This window comes from Spea bombifrons, chromosome 13, assembly GCF_027358695.1.
Source record: "Spea bombifrons isolate aSpeBom1 chromosome 13, aSpeBom1.2.pri, whole genome shotgun sequence".
Classification (NCBI taxonomy): Eukaryota; Metazoa; Chordata; class Amphibia; order Anura; family Pelobatidae; genus Spea; species Spea bombifrons.
The window spans coordinates 4,097,979-4,118,369 of NC_071099.1; the positions used below are offsets into that span (position 1 = coordinate 4,097,979).

A 20,391-nucleotide genomic window follows, 5' to 3' on the forward strand; every position below is an offset into this window, starting at 1 on the left:
GGGACATGCGGTCGCCCTACTTAGACTTGAGCATTCGTATTCCAGAGAACATGAAAACAAACGAGAATGGTGCTTTTTCGTTGTTGAAACCGAATAACAAACAAACGAATATGGCACTGGAAAAACATACACAAAGACGAAGACACACAACATGAAGAATCTCCATTTCCTCGTGTTCATCTTCGTATATATATATACTATGCTAGTCTATTAGTTAAGACAAAATCCCTAAATATCTCTTAGCTAAACTCTCTGGTCCCCACCCCCCATGCAAGTCTCTTTCTCTAGCCTTTCTTAAGTTATCCATAGTGTAGCAGAGATAAATACTAATTCACATGTAAGCTATGTAAACTATGATTGAGAAAAATGCTCCACGGCTTGCTACTCTGCCCCCAGATATGCCTTATACCCCCTATATGCCACTCTGCCTCCCTGATATGCCACTCTGCATAATCAAGCAAATAAGGTAAAAATCCATAAGAGCAACTCTATTTGTCGCCGGCAGGGGGCTCGTTTGACACCAAACAAGCTGCCCTTCATTGGTTGATGCCAGACGAACCCCCTGCCGGTGACCAATAGAGTGGCTCTTATGGACTTTTAAATCCTGACGCGATCCTACGGATTCCCGTAGTAACCCCTACCATACTACAGACAACGTGGGCTTGAAAACCGATGGAAAACTAAGTGAAAAACAAATATGAAGAACGTATACGAATATTCACCCCTGCCCCTGAAAAAGTCTGCCTGTGCCAACTCTGCCCCTGAAGCAGCCTGCCTGTGCCACCTCAGTCCCCCTAAACAGCCTGGATGTGCCATTTCTGCCCCCTAAACAGCCTGCATGTCCCATTTCTGCCTCAATCACATACTCACTTCATTCATTTATTCACTCATTCATTCACTCACTCATTCACTCTCCCCCACCCCCTTACCTCTCTTGCAGGGCGGACCGCCCCCCTTTAGGTACTCTAAAGTCTTTGCTATCTCAAGCTACGTAAATATGTTAGAATTACAATGTCTAATGAAATAATTATAAAAAACGTTGACCATTATGAGAAGGGTAAATAATAAAGGGTTATAAAAAGTTGTTAGAATAGCAACTAGTGTCTAAAGTAGAAAATACACAAAATAATAGGATGAGCTCAAAGGAAGAATTGAGGATGATTTTATAGATATGAGATGCCCCCTAGTGGATTGTTTTAGAGAAGACAATCCCTTCAGATGTGGGTGGGGGGAAAGAAGCAGGTGCTGGATCAGAGACATTCTTCTTTCATTGGAATGTGAACTATTCCCAGCCTACAGAAGGGCATGTCCTTCTCAAGAATGTTTAGAAACCTGAGGAATTCTGCCCAGAGGGAGGAAGTGAAGGGGAAGGGGGTGCTTTCTTTCCAAAACAGACATTCTTGTGAGGACATCAGCATAAACTGTGTGCTTACAAAATGTGTAGAAGCTTGCGCGAGCTTTTGCATGAGAAATTCTAGGCCCCCATCCAATCTGTGTAGAGTAGGACCCATCGACGTGTACTGTATATTCTATGTTTTGGATTTTAATGGATGTCCCTGCTACCTCTCAGAGCAGATGTACACAAAGTGGCAATTTTGAATCAATGTAAGCAAGTGATGTCATAAGGAGACTTTTCAAGGAGATATGAGGCTTTCTTTTGATAGCACACTTAGATGTATATTCTATAATAATACATGAATGAATAATACATTAACCCCTTCATGACAAATTAAGTACTACTATGTCCCTGCCTAAAGACACAATTTGTACAAAACATATCAAACCAGTAAAATGTGCAGGTTTGATGAGATTTGGGCGATCTGCCTTTTGCTTAACAAAGACCCGCTTGATGAAGAAAGCAGGTGATGAGAATAGCAGAGAAAAAAAATTGTGTTCTAGCTCTTTTATTTTAGCCCATATCTAAAATATCACATGACAACGACAATGACTGCCTGGTCTGCAACTAACATCAGTATCTGAAAAGTTAGAATGAGTACCGTATTTGCTCGATTATAAGACCAGGTTTTTTCCAGAGCAAATGCTTTGAAAAATACCCCTCGTCCTATAATCGATGGAAGTGCCACCGGCGGAAGTGCCAGCAGTGGAGGTTGTCTGAGCGCATCACACAGACGTGCACCAGCTGCCAGGGAGGAGGATCTGGATGCGGGGATGGATGCGCTGCAGTGGATCTGGATCCTAACCCTGCTGCTTGCCCGCAGCAGGGCTAAATGAAAAAGAAAAACACCCGCCCGGCGTCCGGAACCAGGGCCGGCCTTAGGGGTGTGTGACCTGTGCGACCGCACAGGGCGCCATAGTAGCAGGGGCGCCTGCCCGGGACTATTCCGGCGCTCAACATGAAATGCTGGCACCGCGGCAGAGCGAGAAGACGGACGCCTCCCGCTCTCACCGCAGGACTCCGGCAACAAGGTAAGTGAGGGGGGCTGTAGTTTGAAGGGGCAGAGGGGAGGGGTAGTTTGAGGGGGGGTAGTGAGGGGGGGCGCCAGAGGAGTAGTCCGCACAGGGTGCCACAACGCCTAAGGCCGGCTCTGTCCGGAACTACAGGTCCTGGGTGTCGGGCTATACGAATTGCACATCCCTGCGCTAAACCCCGATTATAGGCTGCACCTATATTCGGGCCAATAATAATAATTAATAAAATAATAAAAAAAATATTTATTAACAATATATAATGATAGGGAGAGGGAAGGGTTAATTCGGGTAAATTAGTGAATTTAGGTAATCACTAAATTTGCAGCTGCCACACAATGTTCTCTCTCCTTCAGATCACAAAAATGCAGTAATTGGTCATCACAGCGATCATGTGATCTTGCTTCAGTTGGGGGCTCTCGGGGAGAGCCTCAGATGTGGAGCAGCCCCAAGAGCGGAAGTAGGCCAGATGTGGCCATCATGTGATGCCTTTTCTGGATGTACCATTATATTAATCTAAAGGGGTTAAATACGTCCAGGTTTTTGTCAATGCTAAACTACATTTTTCCCATGGGACTTATGGTAAAATAAAGTCAAAATTATTTTGTTACAGTGAGCAGATAAAAAAGTGTAAACGCAAAAAATAGATACTTTTTTAAATGTAAATGTGAATATACATAGCACGGAATTGTTTTAGCTAAGGGATCCAAAATTGTGTTCTGTTCAGAAAGCATATGACAATAACAATATTTATGTTTCGTGCCACTCTGTCAAGCAACCTAAATTGGACCCGAATGTTTTCCTGGGGCTATACTAAGGAAAAGAGAGAATTACAGTAAAAGAGTCAGTAGAAATGAGGATACTTACAAAATTTGACAACAATGTTATATAACAACATATAAAACATGTTGTGCTCATATCCTTGTCAGTCAGTAATGGCTGACCTTGTTTCAAGCGATCCAATTTAGCCCATATCAAATTTCAAATTTTTTTAAAACCACAACACATTCCTATTTACTCCAGTATCTAATTAACTTATATTAAATATATATATACTTTTTCATTTAAATATGAATTTAAAACATTGCATACATACCGATGCACAGCTTGAGAGCTACCATTTACTGACTATCACGTTTTAGTTCATCAAAATAGTCACTCCTCGTCGGAGGACCAGAGGAAATTGTATTTCTTTGATGGGGCAAATATGAAATCAACACTGGAAATGAATCCTGGGAAATCTTGAAAAGGGGGGGTATTATACCGGGTATTATACCAAATATGTTTGTGGTGCACATTGGTTCCATGAGAGAACTGTGCAGCATTAACCTATTCAATGAGTAACCAATTAGCAATCACAATAGAAGAGTTGAAAAATAATAATTAAAAAAATCTTCCAACAGCACAGACTTGGAAATCAAAGGTGCTTCCAGGCAGTGGCGTACATGGGGGGGGGTGAAGGTCTGCCAGGTGCCACTCTTTAGGGGGTGCCACACTGGCACACAAAGGTCCCAAGTCTCCTGGAAATTTTTCTCTCTCAATGCCTCACTACCTTCTCTGCTGACAGCTTTTTTCCCCGCAGCTCTGCTTCTCCTTTTGCCTCTTCTTCTTTCTTTGCTTCTCCCGGTAAAAGCTCAGTTGACCAGGCCTCCCAGAGTACTTCCGCAAAAGGGCAGAAACTAGGACGGCCTCTACCAGTTCCCCTAATTGGGGGGTGCAGGGAGGCTCCACCATTTTGAGGAAGGGCTCCGTGAGGCCTGGTCAACTCACCTAATACCGTGGAGAACTGGACAAAGAAAAAGACAGAAAAAGAAGAGGCAAGAGAAAAGGCGAAGCTGCAGGGATGGAGACAGGGACACAGAAGCTGTTGGTGGAGAAGGTAGGGAGACATTGAGAGAGTGAGGGAGAGAACGTAAGAGTGTGAGAGAGTGAATAAGCGTGAGAAGACGTGAGTAAAAGTTAGTGAGAGTGTTGTTGTTCTTAAATTTTAAAGTTTGTGTAGGAGGTGCCCAGAATGCCAAATCTTGTAGATACTCCCCTGCTTCCGGGTCTCCTGTTGTCAGTCACTCTGCAGCAGATGACCCTTCTCATCAAGATACAGAGGAGTCATCCAGATCATAGGGTAACAAAAACATACATTAATATAGCAAAAAAAAATAATTCACTAACTAATTCTAACTTTTTAGGTCACTGTATATTGATCAGATTCACCAAACTTACAAGTTATCTGATGGTTACAGATCTTTTATATTACAATATTTATTTTACTTTTAACAGCGTTAACATAATACTGTATTTGCTCGATTATAGGCAAGGTTTTTTTCAGAGGAAATCTTTTTAAAAATACCCCCGTCTTATATTCAGGGTCATCTTATAATCAGACCTCAAATAGAGGTCTGACTACAAGATTAAGATCCAAGTCCCCCGCAGCGCTGCAGAAGACCTGGACCCTCCTCTCTGGCAGCCGGTGAACGTTCCTCTGCTGCTACCCGATACTTCCGCCGGGGCTTCTATGATGGAGCACCGGCGTGAAATGACCTTCTGGTGCTCAGTCATAGAAGCCCCGGCGGAAGTGTTGGGTAGCAGCGGAGGTTATCGCTGGAGTTTGGAGCACGGATGCATCGGTAAATCGGGGGGGCATATAGGGGGTAAAAGGCATATCAGGGGAGCAGATTGGCAATTAGGGGGGGAATAACGCATATCTGGAGGCAGAGTGGCATATAGGGGGTATAAGGCATATCTAGGGCAGAGTGGCATATCAGGGTGGCAGAGAGTGGCATATATTGGGTATAAGGCATATCAGGGGGGGCAGAGTAGCAAGCTGTGGGGCAGATGTGCATAACTGGGGGGCAGGTTGGCAAAAAAAGGAAATAAAATTATTTTTTTCTCAATCATAGTTTTTATTAAATATGAAAAATTGTTTACATGTGAATTAATATTTACTAATAAAACTTTTTTCTTATAGGGTAGTCAGGCTTTTTCTTTTTTTCTAAGTTAATATTAAAATTGTGGGGGGTTGTCTTATAATCGAGCAAATACAGTAAATTGCTATCTCATTAATGACTAATAATGACTTATTGGTAACTCTTGTTATTGTGGCACCTTTTAGAGGGTGAGATATATAAACCAGCAAGTGAACATTTTGTCCTCAAAGTTCATATGTTAGAAGCAAGAAAAATGGGCAGGTGTAAAGATCTGAGCGACTAACAAGGGCCAAATTGTGATGGCTAGACAACCGAGCATCTCCAAAACTGCAGCTTTTGTGGTGTTTTCCCAGTCTGCAGTGGTCAGTGCCTATTAAAATTGGTCCAAGGAAGGAAAAATGGTTAACCGGTGACAGGGTCATGGGCGGCCAAAGCTCATTGGTGCCGTGGCGGAGCGAAGGCTGGCCAGTGTGTGTCAAATCCAACAGACGAGCTACTGTAGCTCAAATTACTGAAAAAGTTAATGTTGGTTCTGATAGAAATGTGTCAGATCACACAGCGCATCACAGTTTGTTGCACATGGAGCTGCATAGCCGCAGACCAGTCAGAGTGCAAAAGGTGACCCCTGTCCACAGCTGAAAGTGCCTACGATGGGCGTGTGAACAATAGAAGAAGGTGGCCTGGTATGATAAATCATGTTTTCTTTTACATTACGTGGATGATCCGGTGCGTGTGAGTACCTGGAGAATACATAGCTCCAAGATCCATCCATGGAGGACCCACCTCGCAATTTACTGGACCAAAAGGACCTGCTGCTAACATCTTGGTGCCAGATACCACAGCATACCTTCAGAGATCTAGTGGAGTTTATGCCTCAATGGGTCATGGGAGTTTTAGCGATAAAAGGGGGACCTACACAATGTTAGGCAGGTGGTCATAATGTTATGGCTCAGCATACCTGGGAACTTCTGGGCTCCGGCTACCTGGAGCCCTCCCTTGCGGGACGCGGCCAGGCGGTCCCGCTGTCGTTGGTGGGTGGTCCCGCTGATATCGGTAGGCGGTCCCGCTGACATTAATGGGAGTTCCTGCTGACGTCAGGGGTGTTCCCGCTGATGGCGGGGGTGTTCCCGCTGACAGCCTGTCAAGACCCCGCTCCCGTGACCCGGAGGATTCGGAGAAGCAGTGCTCACCTGGCAATCTGCGGGTCAAACCCGGAGAGTTCCCAGGTATGCTGATCAGTGTATTGTTTCTTATGGAAATGTTCTCAAAGCCTTGAGATAAATCACCGATGTATTAACTTAGGCTTAAAAGGGAAAGTAATTATGGACCATGGGTATAGGAAAGCTATTCTGTGAATATCAAGCAAAGAAGCATTGTCAAATGACGATTATATTACATTGTGCTGCATATTGCAATTCAGGAAGAGGTTAATGCCAGAGAGCGTTGGTTGCCTGGCAACAGGCGTGTGTGAAGCAGCAGGTCCCCTTTCAATATATGGGTTGCAGCAGGATTCTAAATGTCTCTTAGGAGCTGGATGTATTTCCATTGCAAAATAAAAATCACTTCAGTGGAAAATAAGAGTACAGGGAAAGCCCTGGAGCCTTCTTCAAACAGGGCCTTATGGACATTTCATTAGTTTTTAGAGACTAAAATGGATGTTTATGATATACTTGAATGCTTGTCATGGCAAAATTGGATAGTACAAGCATGCATTCAATATTCTAAGCATTTTGTGCTCATTTGTATATATGAGCAGCTCCCTCTTTTGGACCTCTATCTGCTGACACTTGTGTCTGTTCTATGTAAAGGCAAGGTCTAGTGATCCAAGGGGCATTGGCCAAAGACTGTGTTGTCCAAGCATTATGACACCAATATTCAACATACCGTCATACATCAAAATGGATAAAGCTTTCAGAAACGTACACTTGTTGTGATTAACAAGAATGTGTAATGTCCCTATTTATAAAGGGTAGTTTAATACACAGAATTGTAGTCCAGGTTGGTCAATAAGCAGTTAGCTTGAAGCTCAAATGGAGCACAGAGGTGATGGCTATCCTTCAATTTGTATGAATTAGTTAGTTGGAGGAATGTGTGAAGGAATCACCAGTTAGGATATAGTTTTCATGGGCAGACCGCCCATGCAGAGCTCTCTGCTATATATCTTAGAATAAGGCCTAATTCCCATATCTGGAAACTTCTGAGCTCCGGCTACCCAGAGCCAACCCATGTGGGACAGGGTGGTCCAGCTGACATCAGTGGGCAGACCCATTGATATTGGGGGCAGTTCTGCCGTTGTGAGTGGGCGTTCCTGCTGATGTCAGTGGGTGTCCCCACTGACATCACAGGAAACATCCCCATTTAAAGGGGAAATGGGCGGGGAGTGGAGCCTGTCAAGACCGCATTACCTCGATACAGAGGAGTCGGGTGTTGACCCGGAGAATCGGTGCTTCCCAGGTATGCTAAATCTCTCCCTTCCCATAGGGAAATACTACACTTGAACTTAGCCAAAGCACAGAGAAGTCATTCGATTGAGTGATTTTTAAACATAGGACATACACATACCTGGACCTGGAGATCTCCGAGTAAAGCACCGGTTCTCCGAGTCAACACCTGAATCCTCTGGGTCGCAGGAGCAGAGTCTTAACGCAACCTGCTCACTGCCCATTTCCCCTTTAAATGGGAGTGTTTCCAAATGTCAGCGGATGTCAGTGGGAACGCCTCTGACATCAGCGGGAACACCCCTGACGTCGGCGGGAACGCCCCTGATGTTGGCGCTGACGTCAGCGGGACTGCCAACCGACATGAGGGGGACTGCCCACCAATGTCAGCTGACATCAGTGGGTGGTCCTGGCCATATCCCACAGCTCAGAAGTTCCCAGGAGATGCAGCACTGAACACAAGTCAACAGCTTTATCAAGTATGTTTTGGATGCTTTCCAATAAAGCCTTTCTTCAATTGTTGAACTGCTCCAAATTATGTGAATATAAATGTACGTGCACGGGTCACTCTGCTTTATTTTGTTTATATTATAGATTATATAGTGTCCGGAAAGAGAGGCGTCAGGTTACGTAAAGCTTATTAATTGGTTAATCCTGAAACTATGCGGAAATAGGCAGAAAACCGTTAGAAGCAAATATTAGATACTTTCCTGCAACGAGATATAGCCGGATGGCGCTTGCGGTTACTAAAACATAGATAATTGAATACACTGCTACTTGCGTCTCTCACGTATCTGCGTGAGGTCTAACCCTTTATATTGGTCGAGGCCAGCTTATATTCATTAAAACAATAAGCGTTTCTTGCTGATATATTCTGGTTCCATAACAAGTATATGCAGGCATAAAATGTGTACAGTCAATAAGATTAAATACACTACCCATTAGACATTAAAGCACTTCATGCATGTGTAAGTACTCTACTGTGTGCTCCAAAAATCATTTATACATTATTATTATTATACGTGTAACATATTATAAAGAAGCAACGGTCATCATCGCAACTGTAAAAAGCTTAAACAATTCCCGGAGTGCAAAAATGGCAGGATTAAGGCAGGAATGACACATGGGGATAGGGAGTGGGATGGGGATAGGGAAAAGCATAACACAAAAGTCCAAGGGGTTGAGGGGATCAGGTGAGAGATTAGTTCTCCTCCTTCGTGATCAACGATTTTACTTATGCTTTTTTTGCCATTTTTTACCATATCTTTGTTCACCTATGATTCCCTTTTCCATGTTTAGTGTACTCACACAAATTATTTTCTCTTTATACCACTTTTGTGTATAGTCTGTGATTTAGTATGAATAATATGTAAAAAAACAAACAAACAGCAAGAACATAAAAAGACAATTCAACTTTTACTTAGGATTTCTTCCACAAATTAGGTGCCACTGATCAAAAAATTATCCCTTGATTTCTATCCAGCAACATTCCCTAAGTAGAATAATTTCCCAGATGCATAGGTTTTTAATTTTATTAGGGAGTAAAATGCTCTCTTTAATATTGCATTAGTTTTACTTAATTTGGAACTTTGGATTGGGGCAAAGAAGCTTACATTTTAATGTATATTTCTAATGGGAGAGGCAAGAGGTTTTGGGCACCTATTTTTAAAAAAATCCATTGCAGGTCTCAGGAATCTCTGTTGGAACTGGATGGTGCCCCTTATGATGTAATGGTGACATCACTGGATTCAATTTAATTACTTATTCATTTTTCATTTTATTAAATTTGTACATTTGTATATTTCTTCAACTATTCTTAATTTTTTATTTTTTTAAGTAATTTTGGAGTGGAAGAAACACAATTTCTCCCACTTTTCACTTTGATCCCTACAGGATTGACACTGCCAGCAGAGAATCCCTGAATTTACGTTCGCCATTCTCCATTATTCTGTAGTAACTGGTGCATCCTTACATGAGATCAGTTAGCAGAAAGTTGGTGATAATGGCTTCTGCTGACAGTGTAGACCCAGGCTGTCAAATCACACCACAGGAAAATGTCCATGCTGGCGTGAAAACCGTAGGACATACTAGTACGTCCTTGGTCATGTAGACCATGTTTAATAGGATGTAATAGTATGTCCTAAGGATCGCAAAGGGGTTAACTATTCAGGATCAGGGGTTCCACAAAATCACCTTAACACATCAGGGGAGCATGAATGTGTATGTATAAGTGTATGTGAGCATGAATATCTATGTATAATTTTGTGTTAACATTTAGTGTTTGTCATAATGAATGTGTAAGTATAAATGTGTGTTAACATAAAAATGTCCAAGTGTTTGTTAATATGAATGTGTATATTATGTGTGTGACGCTGATTGGGGGCAATGATTGTACAGATAATACAGACAGAGGCCCATGATGGAATAAACCAGCTGTTTAGGGCGCAATGACATACTGGGGCAGAGATGTCACAGACAGGCAGTTTGAAGGGTTAGGATGGCACTGATAAGCTGTTTGGGAGCAAAGATGGCACTGTGGGACGTGTTGCTTGGTGAAGCCCCAGAGACCAGAGGTATTAACATCACCTTCTGTTGAATGAGCAATAAAAGTTGTTTTTCTTTTTAGAATCTTGTATTGACGTCATATGTTTGCATCGTTCATTTCATTAGAAAGATTTAAAATTAAAAAAAACAGTGCCCATCAGTCATAAGCTAGAGACAGGGATATCCCGGTGTAACATGCAGTTCCGCTGGTGGGAAAGCAGTCGCATTTGACTGCATGTATGACGGTGACGGTGCTCGTGTACACGGCTGCACTCGGTGTGTGTGGATGCCTGTGGTATTATAAGGCATCATGAGGGGCAGCGAACACGGGGTGATGGGCCCCCTCCTCCCGCCAGAGGTGCCGGTGCAGGAAGGAGCTGGGAGCTGCAGAGAGAGGCGGGATCCTGTGCCAGGAGCTGTGCGTTTTCCCACAGTGGAAAACGGACGAGCTTCCCCGGGGAATGCGGCTCCATGAGACTTTAATCAGCAGAACAGCTGCTTCCTGCCATTATCCTATTAAACACGCAGCCTGAGCCTCTCACCGAGCGATCTCTCTGCTCCCGTCCCGGCATCGCCTACCTCTTCACACTCTCCACAACTCCAGCTGCGGCCCGAAGCCGGGCATGACAAGGGCCACTGCCGGCTGAACGCTCCAGGAGGGCAGGTAGGTTCTTGTCACGGGGGAAGCAGGCCATGGAGCCCGGAGCCAGTCACTCTTCATGCGCCCTTTAGTGTATTTCGGCTACGAACGCCCAGGCTGTGTGAGGGATACAGCGAACGCTGCTATGAAGGCAGTGTAATGCCTGGTGGGTGAAACTGCTTGCAAATCCCTAGTGGTAAATGTCCCTGTCCTGCCAGGTGGGATTTGGGGGGCTATTGAGGCAAACTGCCTCCAGATTTGGGGGGTCACAGAGTAACATAATGCAATACAGTGAGGGGCTTCTGTGTAAAGTGCCCCATGTTCAGGGCTCCTCCCAAGGCCATAACTCAGCAGTCCTTCAAGGGGCCAGAACATGGTGTAAACAAACAAGCTTTGGTTGTAGCAATTCGGCAAGTAACTAAAATAATTAATTTTGCACGGGTTATTTTTCTATGTTTCGCTCATTTTTGTTTCTGCAAATGACGCACCATTTCCGTTTGCCATTAGCTGGCAAAAGACTATTCCTCTTTAAAAAAAAAAAAAAAGAAAAAAATACCCAAATCAAAGCGGTGCCCATATGTATCATTTGCAGATGCGTAAAGCCTCAATCTCTAAATTCCGTCTTTAATTATAAATATTTCTTTGATAGTAAGGACAGAACGAGTGATTTGTGGGGAGTTATAGCAATATAGTTTTTCTAAAAAAACTCAAAAGAACTGATTGCGGAAATACAGAGCAGCATTTGGCTGCCCTGTACAGAAAACCTAGAAGGCCAACTTAAGTCGGTTACCCCTTCATGTGCCTGCCCCAGGACCTCCGCTTATGACGCCCCAGGACCTCCACTTATGACGCCCCAGGACCTCCATTTATGAGTTGAATGTTCTCCATATGAAGTTCTCCTGGCAGCACCCAAATTACCAAAGTGCCAAATTCATGACAGTGGCTGGCAAACTAATTTAACAAGTTTCAAGCAAAAAAGTTCAACTGAAGTAACCAACTTGTGACTCTGAGTTATCTCAAGTAGTTGTACTTGATGAACGTGGTTCAGACAGGTACTAGCTGATAACAAGTATTTGATACTGAAGGATGCTCAGAATACAATGCATGTGTTACTTAGACTTAGCCCATCGGGTATGACTACAAATGTGTGCGTTCGCATAGTTTTGGGACATGGTTATGTCCCCCCCCCATGATATCAGATATTCCCTCCTGATTTTATAATAAAATGTAATTATGCCTGCCATGTTAAGTCCATGTTATTTTAGGGAAAATATCCTTCCTGTGTCCGGAAGAATGTTTCTATATGAAAACACTACTCCGTCTAGTGATGTGGTGCATCTGGCTTAAATTTGAACTCATTGCCTAATGGAGAATGCATTGGGAGAACACACTCAATATAAGTAAATGCTTTAAGAACAGAAGTTATGCATGTGTGTTACATTATTTTGTGATCTCCATGCTTAGATGGCCTTCCCATAAGAGGTATCCGATTCAGCATGTCTAACTCTGAAGGTGCCCCCGCTGTACCCACTTTGCTGCACCCTGCCGCCAGGACTTTAACAATCAGAGGGATTCGTGGGCAGGCGGCTGAAGGCAGATGTTTGGAGACAGTAGCAGATTGCAAGAAGGTGCACAGCTCCCTCAACAAGGTTACTGCTTGTTATCGGCAGCTGGTTCTGTGTGTTGGGGGCACATCGGACTGTACGAGGCTGAGGGAAGAATTGGAGGAGAGCAGAAAGAAAGCCTTTGAGTTAAGCACGGGTGAGTGATTATTTTTTTGGGGAAAAATAAGGGTAAGATGCATATGCATTATTGGAAAACATTGTAGTGATTTAAAGAACACAACCATCAATGAAAATTAACAAAGTGTATGAGTGATGCCAGATCTCTGATTCTCTGTGGGGTTGGCAAAGTGGAGCACGAGCTGGAATGGTAAAGATTATAAATAGGAATTATCTATGAAATGTCAACAAGAACATATCTGTGTAGAGGTTGGCTCTGAGACTTTGAGTGTTTTGAATGGAAAGACAGATTATCTAAAACTGTATGGTGGAATAGCTCTGTTTTACCAGAATATTGACTAGAAATACTACAATGCTGAATGAAGATGTATAATATGAGATGCAGCGACTGAGTAGGAGTGAATTGAAATGTGTTAACAAGAGAAATAATAACATCTGAAGCCACAAAGATTAAATCAAGCTTAAGAAGTATTGAAAGTTTTGGGAACATGCATGAAATCATTGGCCAAAACCTCAAATTAGGAAATAGGCAAACAGGCAATGTGAAAGACAAAGATCTGTGTCATGGAGCATTTGACAGATGGCAAACCTGGGCAGGGGGTACAAAGTAAAGCATACAGATATGTAAATACTGAACCCTTTATCTTCCCCCAGATCTGAGGAACACAATGATGGTACTGCTAATGGAACAGGAAGTGAGTCAGGAGGAACGTGTGGAGCTGGAACGTACATGGGTGCTCTTTCTCTCCACCCTAGAGCTCTTCCAGCAAGACTTATGCAAAGCCCACCACTTATGTCAACTCTTTCCCTTGCACGGACGGCGTAAGAGGCTTATCAACACCGGCGTAACGGGCAAGACTACTGAAGTTGCCTACAGGGCCCGTAACATCAAGTCACCAGGTAGCAGAGTTCGGGAAAACCAACAACGATCAGAACGGCCTTGTTCTCCAGACCTTGCTGATCAGATTGAACACATGGAAAGGATGCTTCATGATATGCAGATGAAAGTAAGCATCCCCATATGGACTGTAGAGGCTACTGAGGAGGCCTGGGCAGAGGTCACCTCTACTTGTGACCTTGATGAGGGCTCTGATAATGAGATCCTTGCTGGAGAGGACATGTCGAGCAGGGGATGTTGTGCACATGGACAGTCACTACCCCGGCCTCTGTGTATGGTGTCCTAACCCTTGCCGTTCAAATGATTACTGAAGAGGTACAAACAATGCTTGAGAAACCTCCAAGTTGCACACAAGTATATGGCGTACAAACAAGCATTACCCGAGAAGGGAGTCAGGCTTCACTTTTGCAAATATCCTGCTTTGCAGTTGTGTTACTAAATGACAGGCAAGTGTCATGCAGTCTAGCAAAAATAAAATACCAGACATGATAGCAGAGGCTAACAATGCATGTGTCAGTTTGTCCATCATAGAAATCAGGCCTGCCTTTTGATCCCATCTGTTCTATGTGAAGTATTGCGCAAGAACAGGAGTGGGGGGGGGATCTGCAGCAGCAGTATCTTGAACAATTTCATTTCATTTCTGTGCAGGTGCCTTACAGAAAGCACACCATTTGTAAGTAAACAGATTTAGTTTGATCATTATCAATCTTGAGGAATCCCAGCCACTCATACTTAAGAGACTCTGCCAATGCGGTGCATTAAGGGACATGCATGTAGTCTTCCTCAGGGTATATATTAAGCACTTAATGTAAGATACTTTCCCTATCTTCTCTTGTAGTTATGTGTGTATTAGATTCATTATCTAAAGTCTATATTTGTTCTGAAACAGCTAAGCATAACACCCAGATTAATATTCAATTTCATTTAGCAAATATACATGTATTGCATACGTCTATACTGTTCCTCTGGTATTCAATTTTATGTCCTTATTCTAAAATTACTGATGTTTCATGCTGAAAAAGCATACCTTTCTGTTTATCAATAACAGTCGTATCACATAAGATCCGTCTAAGAGCAGATATCCTTGAAAAAAGGAATCGTTTCCTTCTGGAACGCTGTTGCAGTAAAAGATTACATACAAAAAATATTCAGTGAGTTTGACAAATGACAGTACATTGTAGGTAAAACTAGTTGTTAGGTTAGAATTCCTCACAATAAGTGATTTTGATTTACTTTTTAACATTACCTAACCCAGTTTTCTTAGCTTGAATTTGACTTTTTATATTTTTGTTTACGTAATGACTTAATAACTGACTTGAAACATAATAGCCATGCGTAAACTTAATGAATAACAAAACTCTACCAGAACTGTAAATGTTTGTGGCCACAGAGTGAGTGCAACAACCCTAACACGTAAAGGAATTAAGAGGACAAAATATGAGGTGCAGTGTTTCACTTAGGCTATGGGGGGGTTGAAGGGTAGTGAATAAAAATGCCCACGTGAGCCACCGTGCATGGATGACTGATCTCCAAATATTTGGGGGCTGTACTCTCTTCCAACAAAGTGAACCACTGGCGTCTTCAAGGAAAGGCAAAACTACAAAAAGAAACTTCAGCATATTTAGCTGTATTGTGGCCTTTCCAGTCACATGGTTGTTGAAAGTTATTTAAAATACCTTAATAGGCAAAACACACAGACTCTTGCAGGGTCATGGGCAGGTCATGACATCTCCTACAGGTGAGGGTGAGGTGCATCCTTGCAGCCATTAACACCAGTAAACTGACTCTGCCCATCATACAACATATGAATACAGGAGAAAGGGACAGCGGAGCGATCACATACATCAAACACATTTAAAATGTTTCTCATGCAAATAGCAGTACATAGGGATTCATCAGAATCTCCTTTATACATTTAGTCTTCTGTGGTCCACACAGCTAGCTTTACTGTAGAAGATGCTTTTGCATGAACTGTGCCAATACTGTGGGGGAGTGTAAAAAACAGAAGAGCGCCATCCAGGATCTTAGCAATGCCACTTATGAGTCTTATTCACCCACTGCAGATTCCAAAAGCAAGAACAGGCAGGTCAACTAAAAAACCCCGTTGTAGACAGAACACGGCAACTGTTAAACCATTACATACAACAGGAGCTGACACTTGGCATGACAACTTACTCTAATTCACATGCACCAACATCATCCACTCCAAGGGACTTGGCGTAATGAGTGAATTTAAGTCAGCCTATTGGACTGTATTATTTGATCTGTTAAAGGCATCAGGACATTCATTTTACAAACATATGCAAATGTTTATCAAAAAAAAAAGATACAGGCTGAGCATTATAAAATCATGTTTATTTGTACAACAATCTAGTATTAAGTTAGGCGTATATTACAGCAGTAATGTACAGTGGAAAACAAATTAAGGTTGTCAGATGTCCTTCTCCCGAACCTGCTTCTTATACTGTTCATGCAGGTGCTTCTTGTATGCTATAAGAAAAACCAGCGGTTATCCAAGGTGAGCCACAAAACGAATGCATTATGAGACTCTGGGGTAACCAGCGTTCCCCGGTGCACAAGGCATCTGCTACTAATGATGTATGGCACTTATTGCCAGGCAGGAGTTTCAGTCTAATATATTCATTTCTGTGAAGCTGACATTGAATTGTAAGAGCTGCAGGCACTGAAAAACCCACACTAAGGGCAAACGCTCAGCTAGTTTTACGAAAAAGTGGCTTTATAGAAACCACGTCACAATACTTTAACAAGCCATTTAGTTTGAGAGGGTACTGAGCTTTTAATGCAGTGGCGCTCCCAAATCTAATTGAAGAATGAAGTTTTAAGAGGCAGAATAACTTAAAGAACTCAAATCATAAGCAAGCCTTTAATAACCATTGCCAACCATGAGACATTATGCATAAAGTGCAAGCAGTACAAAGTTACCATCGGCTAGCCTAGTAAACAATGAAACCGGATGCACTTAGATGGTAATCTACATCAGAAGGCAACTATTAAAACCTAGATCATAATGTCATATTATGAAACCACTGCTAATGGATTCCAGAAACAAGAGCAGAAAGTAGTTTGTGGTAAGGACAGCCTATTAGAAGGAAATCAATATGTTTTGCGCTAGAAAAGTCAGCCCTGCCTTTGACAGGCGGCCATGTCTCTTACAGAACGCGGCTTTGCTTTCAGAAACATTTCACTCAATCCCACAATCAGAACAACGCACTCCTGATTCAGCCAGGCACTGTATGCCGTAATGCAGGACGAGGGACAATGTGAGAAGGTTTGACAGTAAAAACTAAGGAACAAGAATTGTATACCCAAGTTATCATTTACTAGTCAGAGAGCGACAGAATACGGTTAGAGGGGAGCCCATGGCAAAAAGCCTCATTGTGCATACAGTAATGTCTATTGGCATTAACTAAACCGCTGTTGCTCATGTAGTATTTTGAATGCTCTTCCCTGATCAAATGCCTCACTAATTCCTCGCCTCCAGGGTTAATCTGGGTCAGTAATATAAAGAGTCAGGTTGTATGTATAGTTGCTTAGGCCAAGATAACATAAGATTACCAATAGCTACCTGGAAAAGAGATATCTATATATAGCTAGATAAACAGATATTTATGAAAACAGCACCACTCTTGAAAAAGGTTGGTCGCAGTTCCCTTTTAAGCATTGAATTAGATATGCATCTCTATGCAACATGTGTTCCTGTTGGTGTGGATTATGCCCGGTACCCAAGGTAATAAATCAAACTGCAATGTCCAAAAAAAAAAAATTCCATACGCGCAAAACCCATTATAGATGCATCGGTTGCGCATGTGTGATAGCTCAGCTTTTAGTGTAGTTGGTACACAGGATGCATCATTTTAACAGCTGTACTTGTTTAAGTTTTACTTTGTGGATGGAACATTTTTGCAGCAGGACTTTTACATTGATGTATTCCTTGATATCCCCCCCTTGCCACAATCTAGCCCCCTTTACACCTAGCAAATCCATGCAGAAGCTTTGTGCAGAGACAATGACATTTATAAAACTCTAAAATTAGTAGCCAGACAGAATGCATTTAACTTGGCTTACATCATAATGTACAGAAGACTTACCTATTTGATTTTGCCAGAGCTCTGCAGCATGAGGATTTAAAGGACTTTCATTGTTAGGCTCTGAATAAGAGGGGGAGGAGAAAAAAAAAAAAAAAAAAAGTTATTTACATACTAATTAAAATGCAAGTTTGCAGGCTCTCTTAATATTAAGCCTTTGAAGTAGTACACTTGTGATAGGAGTGTGAGTTTGTAGGGAACAACATTTTCACAGCCGACGTTAGCATCAGATGCACAGCTACATGAGCATCTGCAGCGGAGGGCACTTGTGCCCACAACGCCACCCTATTCTACCTGTGCATCAAATAATTGCTCCCCCATCAAGAAAGATTTCTATTCCAATACAGTTGTGTAGGCGCACACACACACACACACACAAAAGGTTGTGTGCCCAATGCCGCATGCACAACATATAGTGACATAGACAGGATTGCAGGTGAGCCAACACACAGCAGCCAGTACTCGTAGGAATGTTGGGCAGAGATTTTGGATTGTACACAATTTTTAACTTATACATTTCCTAGCCCACTGGCTAGCACAATGTACACAACCGATGCACACAAGGCTTTTTAATAAGGCAAAATGGAACACCATCTCTACTCAAGTATCTTACCTCCTAACAAGCTTTGCAGAGATAACAAGATGGTCCGAACATCATACAGAGCCGACCACTTGTCCTTTAGGATGTCCAAACAAATGTTCCCGTGGCTGTCGACGTTAGGGTGGAAGCACGGCGTGATGAACTTGACCGTGGGGGCATTGTAAGGGTAACCGCTGGGAAATTCCAATGACAGCTTGTACCTCAGGGTCTCATAAACCTATAGAAAGTAATTTAGAAGAGCAGAACACTAATGTCACATAAAATACACCTCTAGCAGCAGCCTTTGTATTGGTGGCCCTCATGGTTCTGTGTGGGTTTTAAACAAAAACTTTGCATAAATGACAATTCTATGCACGCTAATGGGTCAGATTTAGGCTTGTGATGGGCAGTCTGGTTGGGGTGAACATAACAGAAATCCTGACTGTATGTACCAACAGCCTCACAGAGAAGGGCATAACCTGCCAAGGATACTTGATGCTTCAGAGAATAGGGTGCACATGAAATGCATAAGACTTAATATTTATTCACTATTAAGCAAAGGCAAGATCATATGAAACAAATTGACAAAACTGATTAAAATATTGGAAACAATCCTTCCAGTATAAACAAAAACTTCATTAGCTGCATAATCAAGGACCCCTCTATTAAATGTGTTACTAATTCTAAACTGGAAGATGGATTAGGGCTGCTTTAACCCAAAACACCATGGTGGCATAGGAGCTCTGCACAGGGACTTCACATCCAAGCTAAGGATAGTTGGCACATAGCAGAAGATAGAGACAAAGAATGCGCATCTAACAAAAGCTTTCGTTCCGTTAACCCTCCCGCTGCTAGCACGTCATGTGTGTAAAGCTGGTGGTTTGCAGACGTTAGAAATGGAGTATAACTGACCGTCCCCACAGCACCATCAATGGTCCCGATCCACTTGAAGAGGTTATCGGACTCCGGGAAAGCAGAGATCCCTTTATCGCCAGACATCTACAAAACCGTACAAACGTCAGTCTGGAACAGCAGGGAGAGGCGCCCGTAATCAGCGAACACAAAGCCAGTCATACTCACCATGAGAGTCATCAGCTCCTGCTGCAAGCTAAAAAAAAAATAAAAAATAAAGGCAATTACATATAGAAAGCATTTAGTGCGGATTATAGGCCCGTGGACACAGCGTGCATAGATTTTTGCCTTACCGTTTTCCTACAGAGCCTCTAGCAGCCTGAGCTCCGGTTTCCTGCCCTTTGCGAGCAGCGGCAGATGAAGCTGCAGCCGGATCTACATTCTGTGAAGCCATCGGTAAAGGGGAAAATGTTACAGGGAGACCTGAGAAATACGTTACCAGAGCGAGCTAACGCTTACAGTTCCGCTCTACACCAGTACGAATAATCCCGTTTCCGCTCTAGTGCTAAACATACCGCCCTTCGTTTGAATGTTTTAAACCCTACATTCAACGGCCAATCAGCAGTACGGGTGGTTTATGATTTAGCCAATCGCGAGGCGATATTGAATGGTCGCCTCGGTGATGGGTGGTTTGCGTATACAGCGTTTGAAACTTTTGGAAGTGATTGGTTGTCAAAAAAAGGCAATGGCTGGCCGGGATTCGATGGTTAAAATGTCAATCAATAATGCGCCGTCAGTTTTTTTTATTTTTTTTATTTTTCTAATCTGTGACTGGCGCACTTACGATAGTTTTGCAGGCCAGCGTGTCTGAACATGTACCTAATTACATAATCCGGTATGACTAAATGGCCGGCTGGTTCCTTGTTAAGCAATATATATTGTTAAAGCACTTAAATATGAGGTAACCAATTCCATCATTTATGTATACATCAAAACAGTGCAACAAAATAAGTAGCCACAAATGTGTCATACGGCCCAAGTGCCCCGCTTTAGGAGAGCCAGTCACTTAATCAGGGCCGGCCTTTGGGGTGTGCGACCTGTGCGACCGCACAGGGCGCCACACTCCAGGGGGCGCCGCCGCCGCCGCCACGGGGTCCTCCGCCGCCGCCGCCGCCGCGGGGTCCTCCTCCGCTGCCGCCGCCGCGGGGTCCTCCTCCTCCGCCGCCCCCTCCGCACCTAA

General features: G+C 43.0%; 2 protein-coding genes across 2 annotated transcripts; one reads left to right on the forward strand and one right to left on the reverse strand.

Annotated features, from left to right (window-relative positions):
- The first annotated feature begins 10,648 nt into the window (after positions 1 to 10,648).
- On the forward strand, positions 10,649 to 14,209 carry LOC128471862 (regulator of G-protein signaling 9-binding protein-like). The gene is made up of 3 exons (XM_053453840.1): positions 10,649 to 10,997; positions 12,438 to 12,734; positions 13,370 to 14,209. The coding sequence occupies exons 2-3, from the start codon at positions 12,470 to 12,472 to the stop codon at positions 13,897 to 13,899; spliced, it is 795 nt and encodes a 264-aa protein (XP_053309815.1). The 5' UTR covers positions 10,649 to 10,997; positions 12,438 to 12,469; the 3' UTR covers positions 13,900 to 14,209.
- Positions 14,210 to 15,947: 1,738 nt separating this feature from the next.
- On the reverse strand, positions 15,948 to 19,708 carry UBE2C (ubiquitin conjugating enzyme E2 C). Its single transcript, XM_053453020.1, has 6 exons — positions 19,505 to 19,708; positions 19,380 to 19,407; positions 19,212 to 19,298; positions 18,333 to 18,537; positions 17,723 to 17,782; positions 15,948 to 16,103 (listed from the first exon to the last, which is right to left on the reverse strand). Exons 1-6 carry the CDS (start codon positions 19,603 to 19,605, stop codon positions 16,045 to 16,047), a joined length of 540 nt encoding a protein of 179 aa, XP_053308995.1. The 5' UTR covers positions 19,606 to 19,708; the 3' UTR covers positions 15,948 to 16,044.
- Positions 19,709 to 20,391: the final 683 nt, after the last annotated feature.

Excerpts from the sequence above, each read along its gene's own strand:
- LOC128471862 (XM_053453840.1), top strand. The coding sequence starts at position 12,470 with ATGTCTAACTCTGAAGGTGCCCCCGCTGTACCCACTTTGCTGCACCCT. Across the intron at positions 12,735-13,369 it reads AGCCTTTGAGTTAAGCACGG|ATCTGAGGAACACAATGATG; the intron begins GTGAGTGATTAT and ends ATCTTCCCCCAG.
- UBE2C (XM_053453020.1), bottom strand. The coding sequence starts at position 19,605 with ATGGCTTCACAGAATGTAGATCCGGCTGCAGCTTCATCTGCCGCTGCT. Across the intron at positions 19,299-19,379 it reads AGGAGCTGATGACTCTCATG|ATGTCTGGCGATAAAGGGAT; the intron begins GTGAGTATGACT and ends ACGGTTTTGTAG. Across the intron at positions 17,783-18,332 it reads TCTGCAAAGCTTGTTAGGAG|AGCCTAACAATGAAAGTCCT; the intron begins GTAAGATACTTG and ends CCTCTTATTCAG.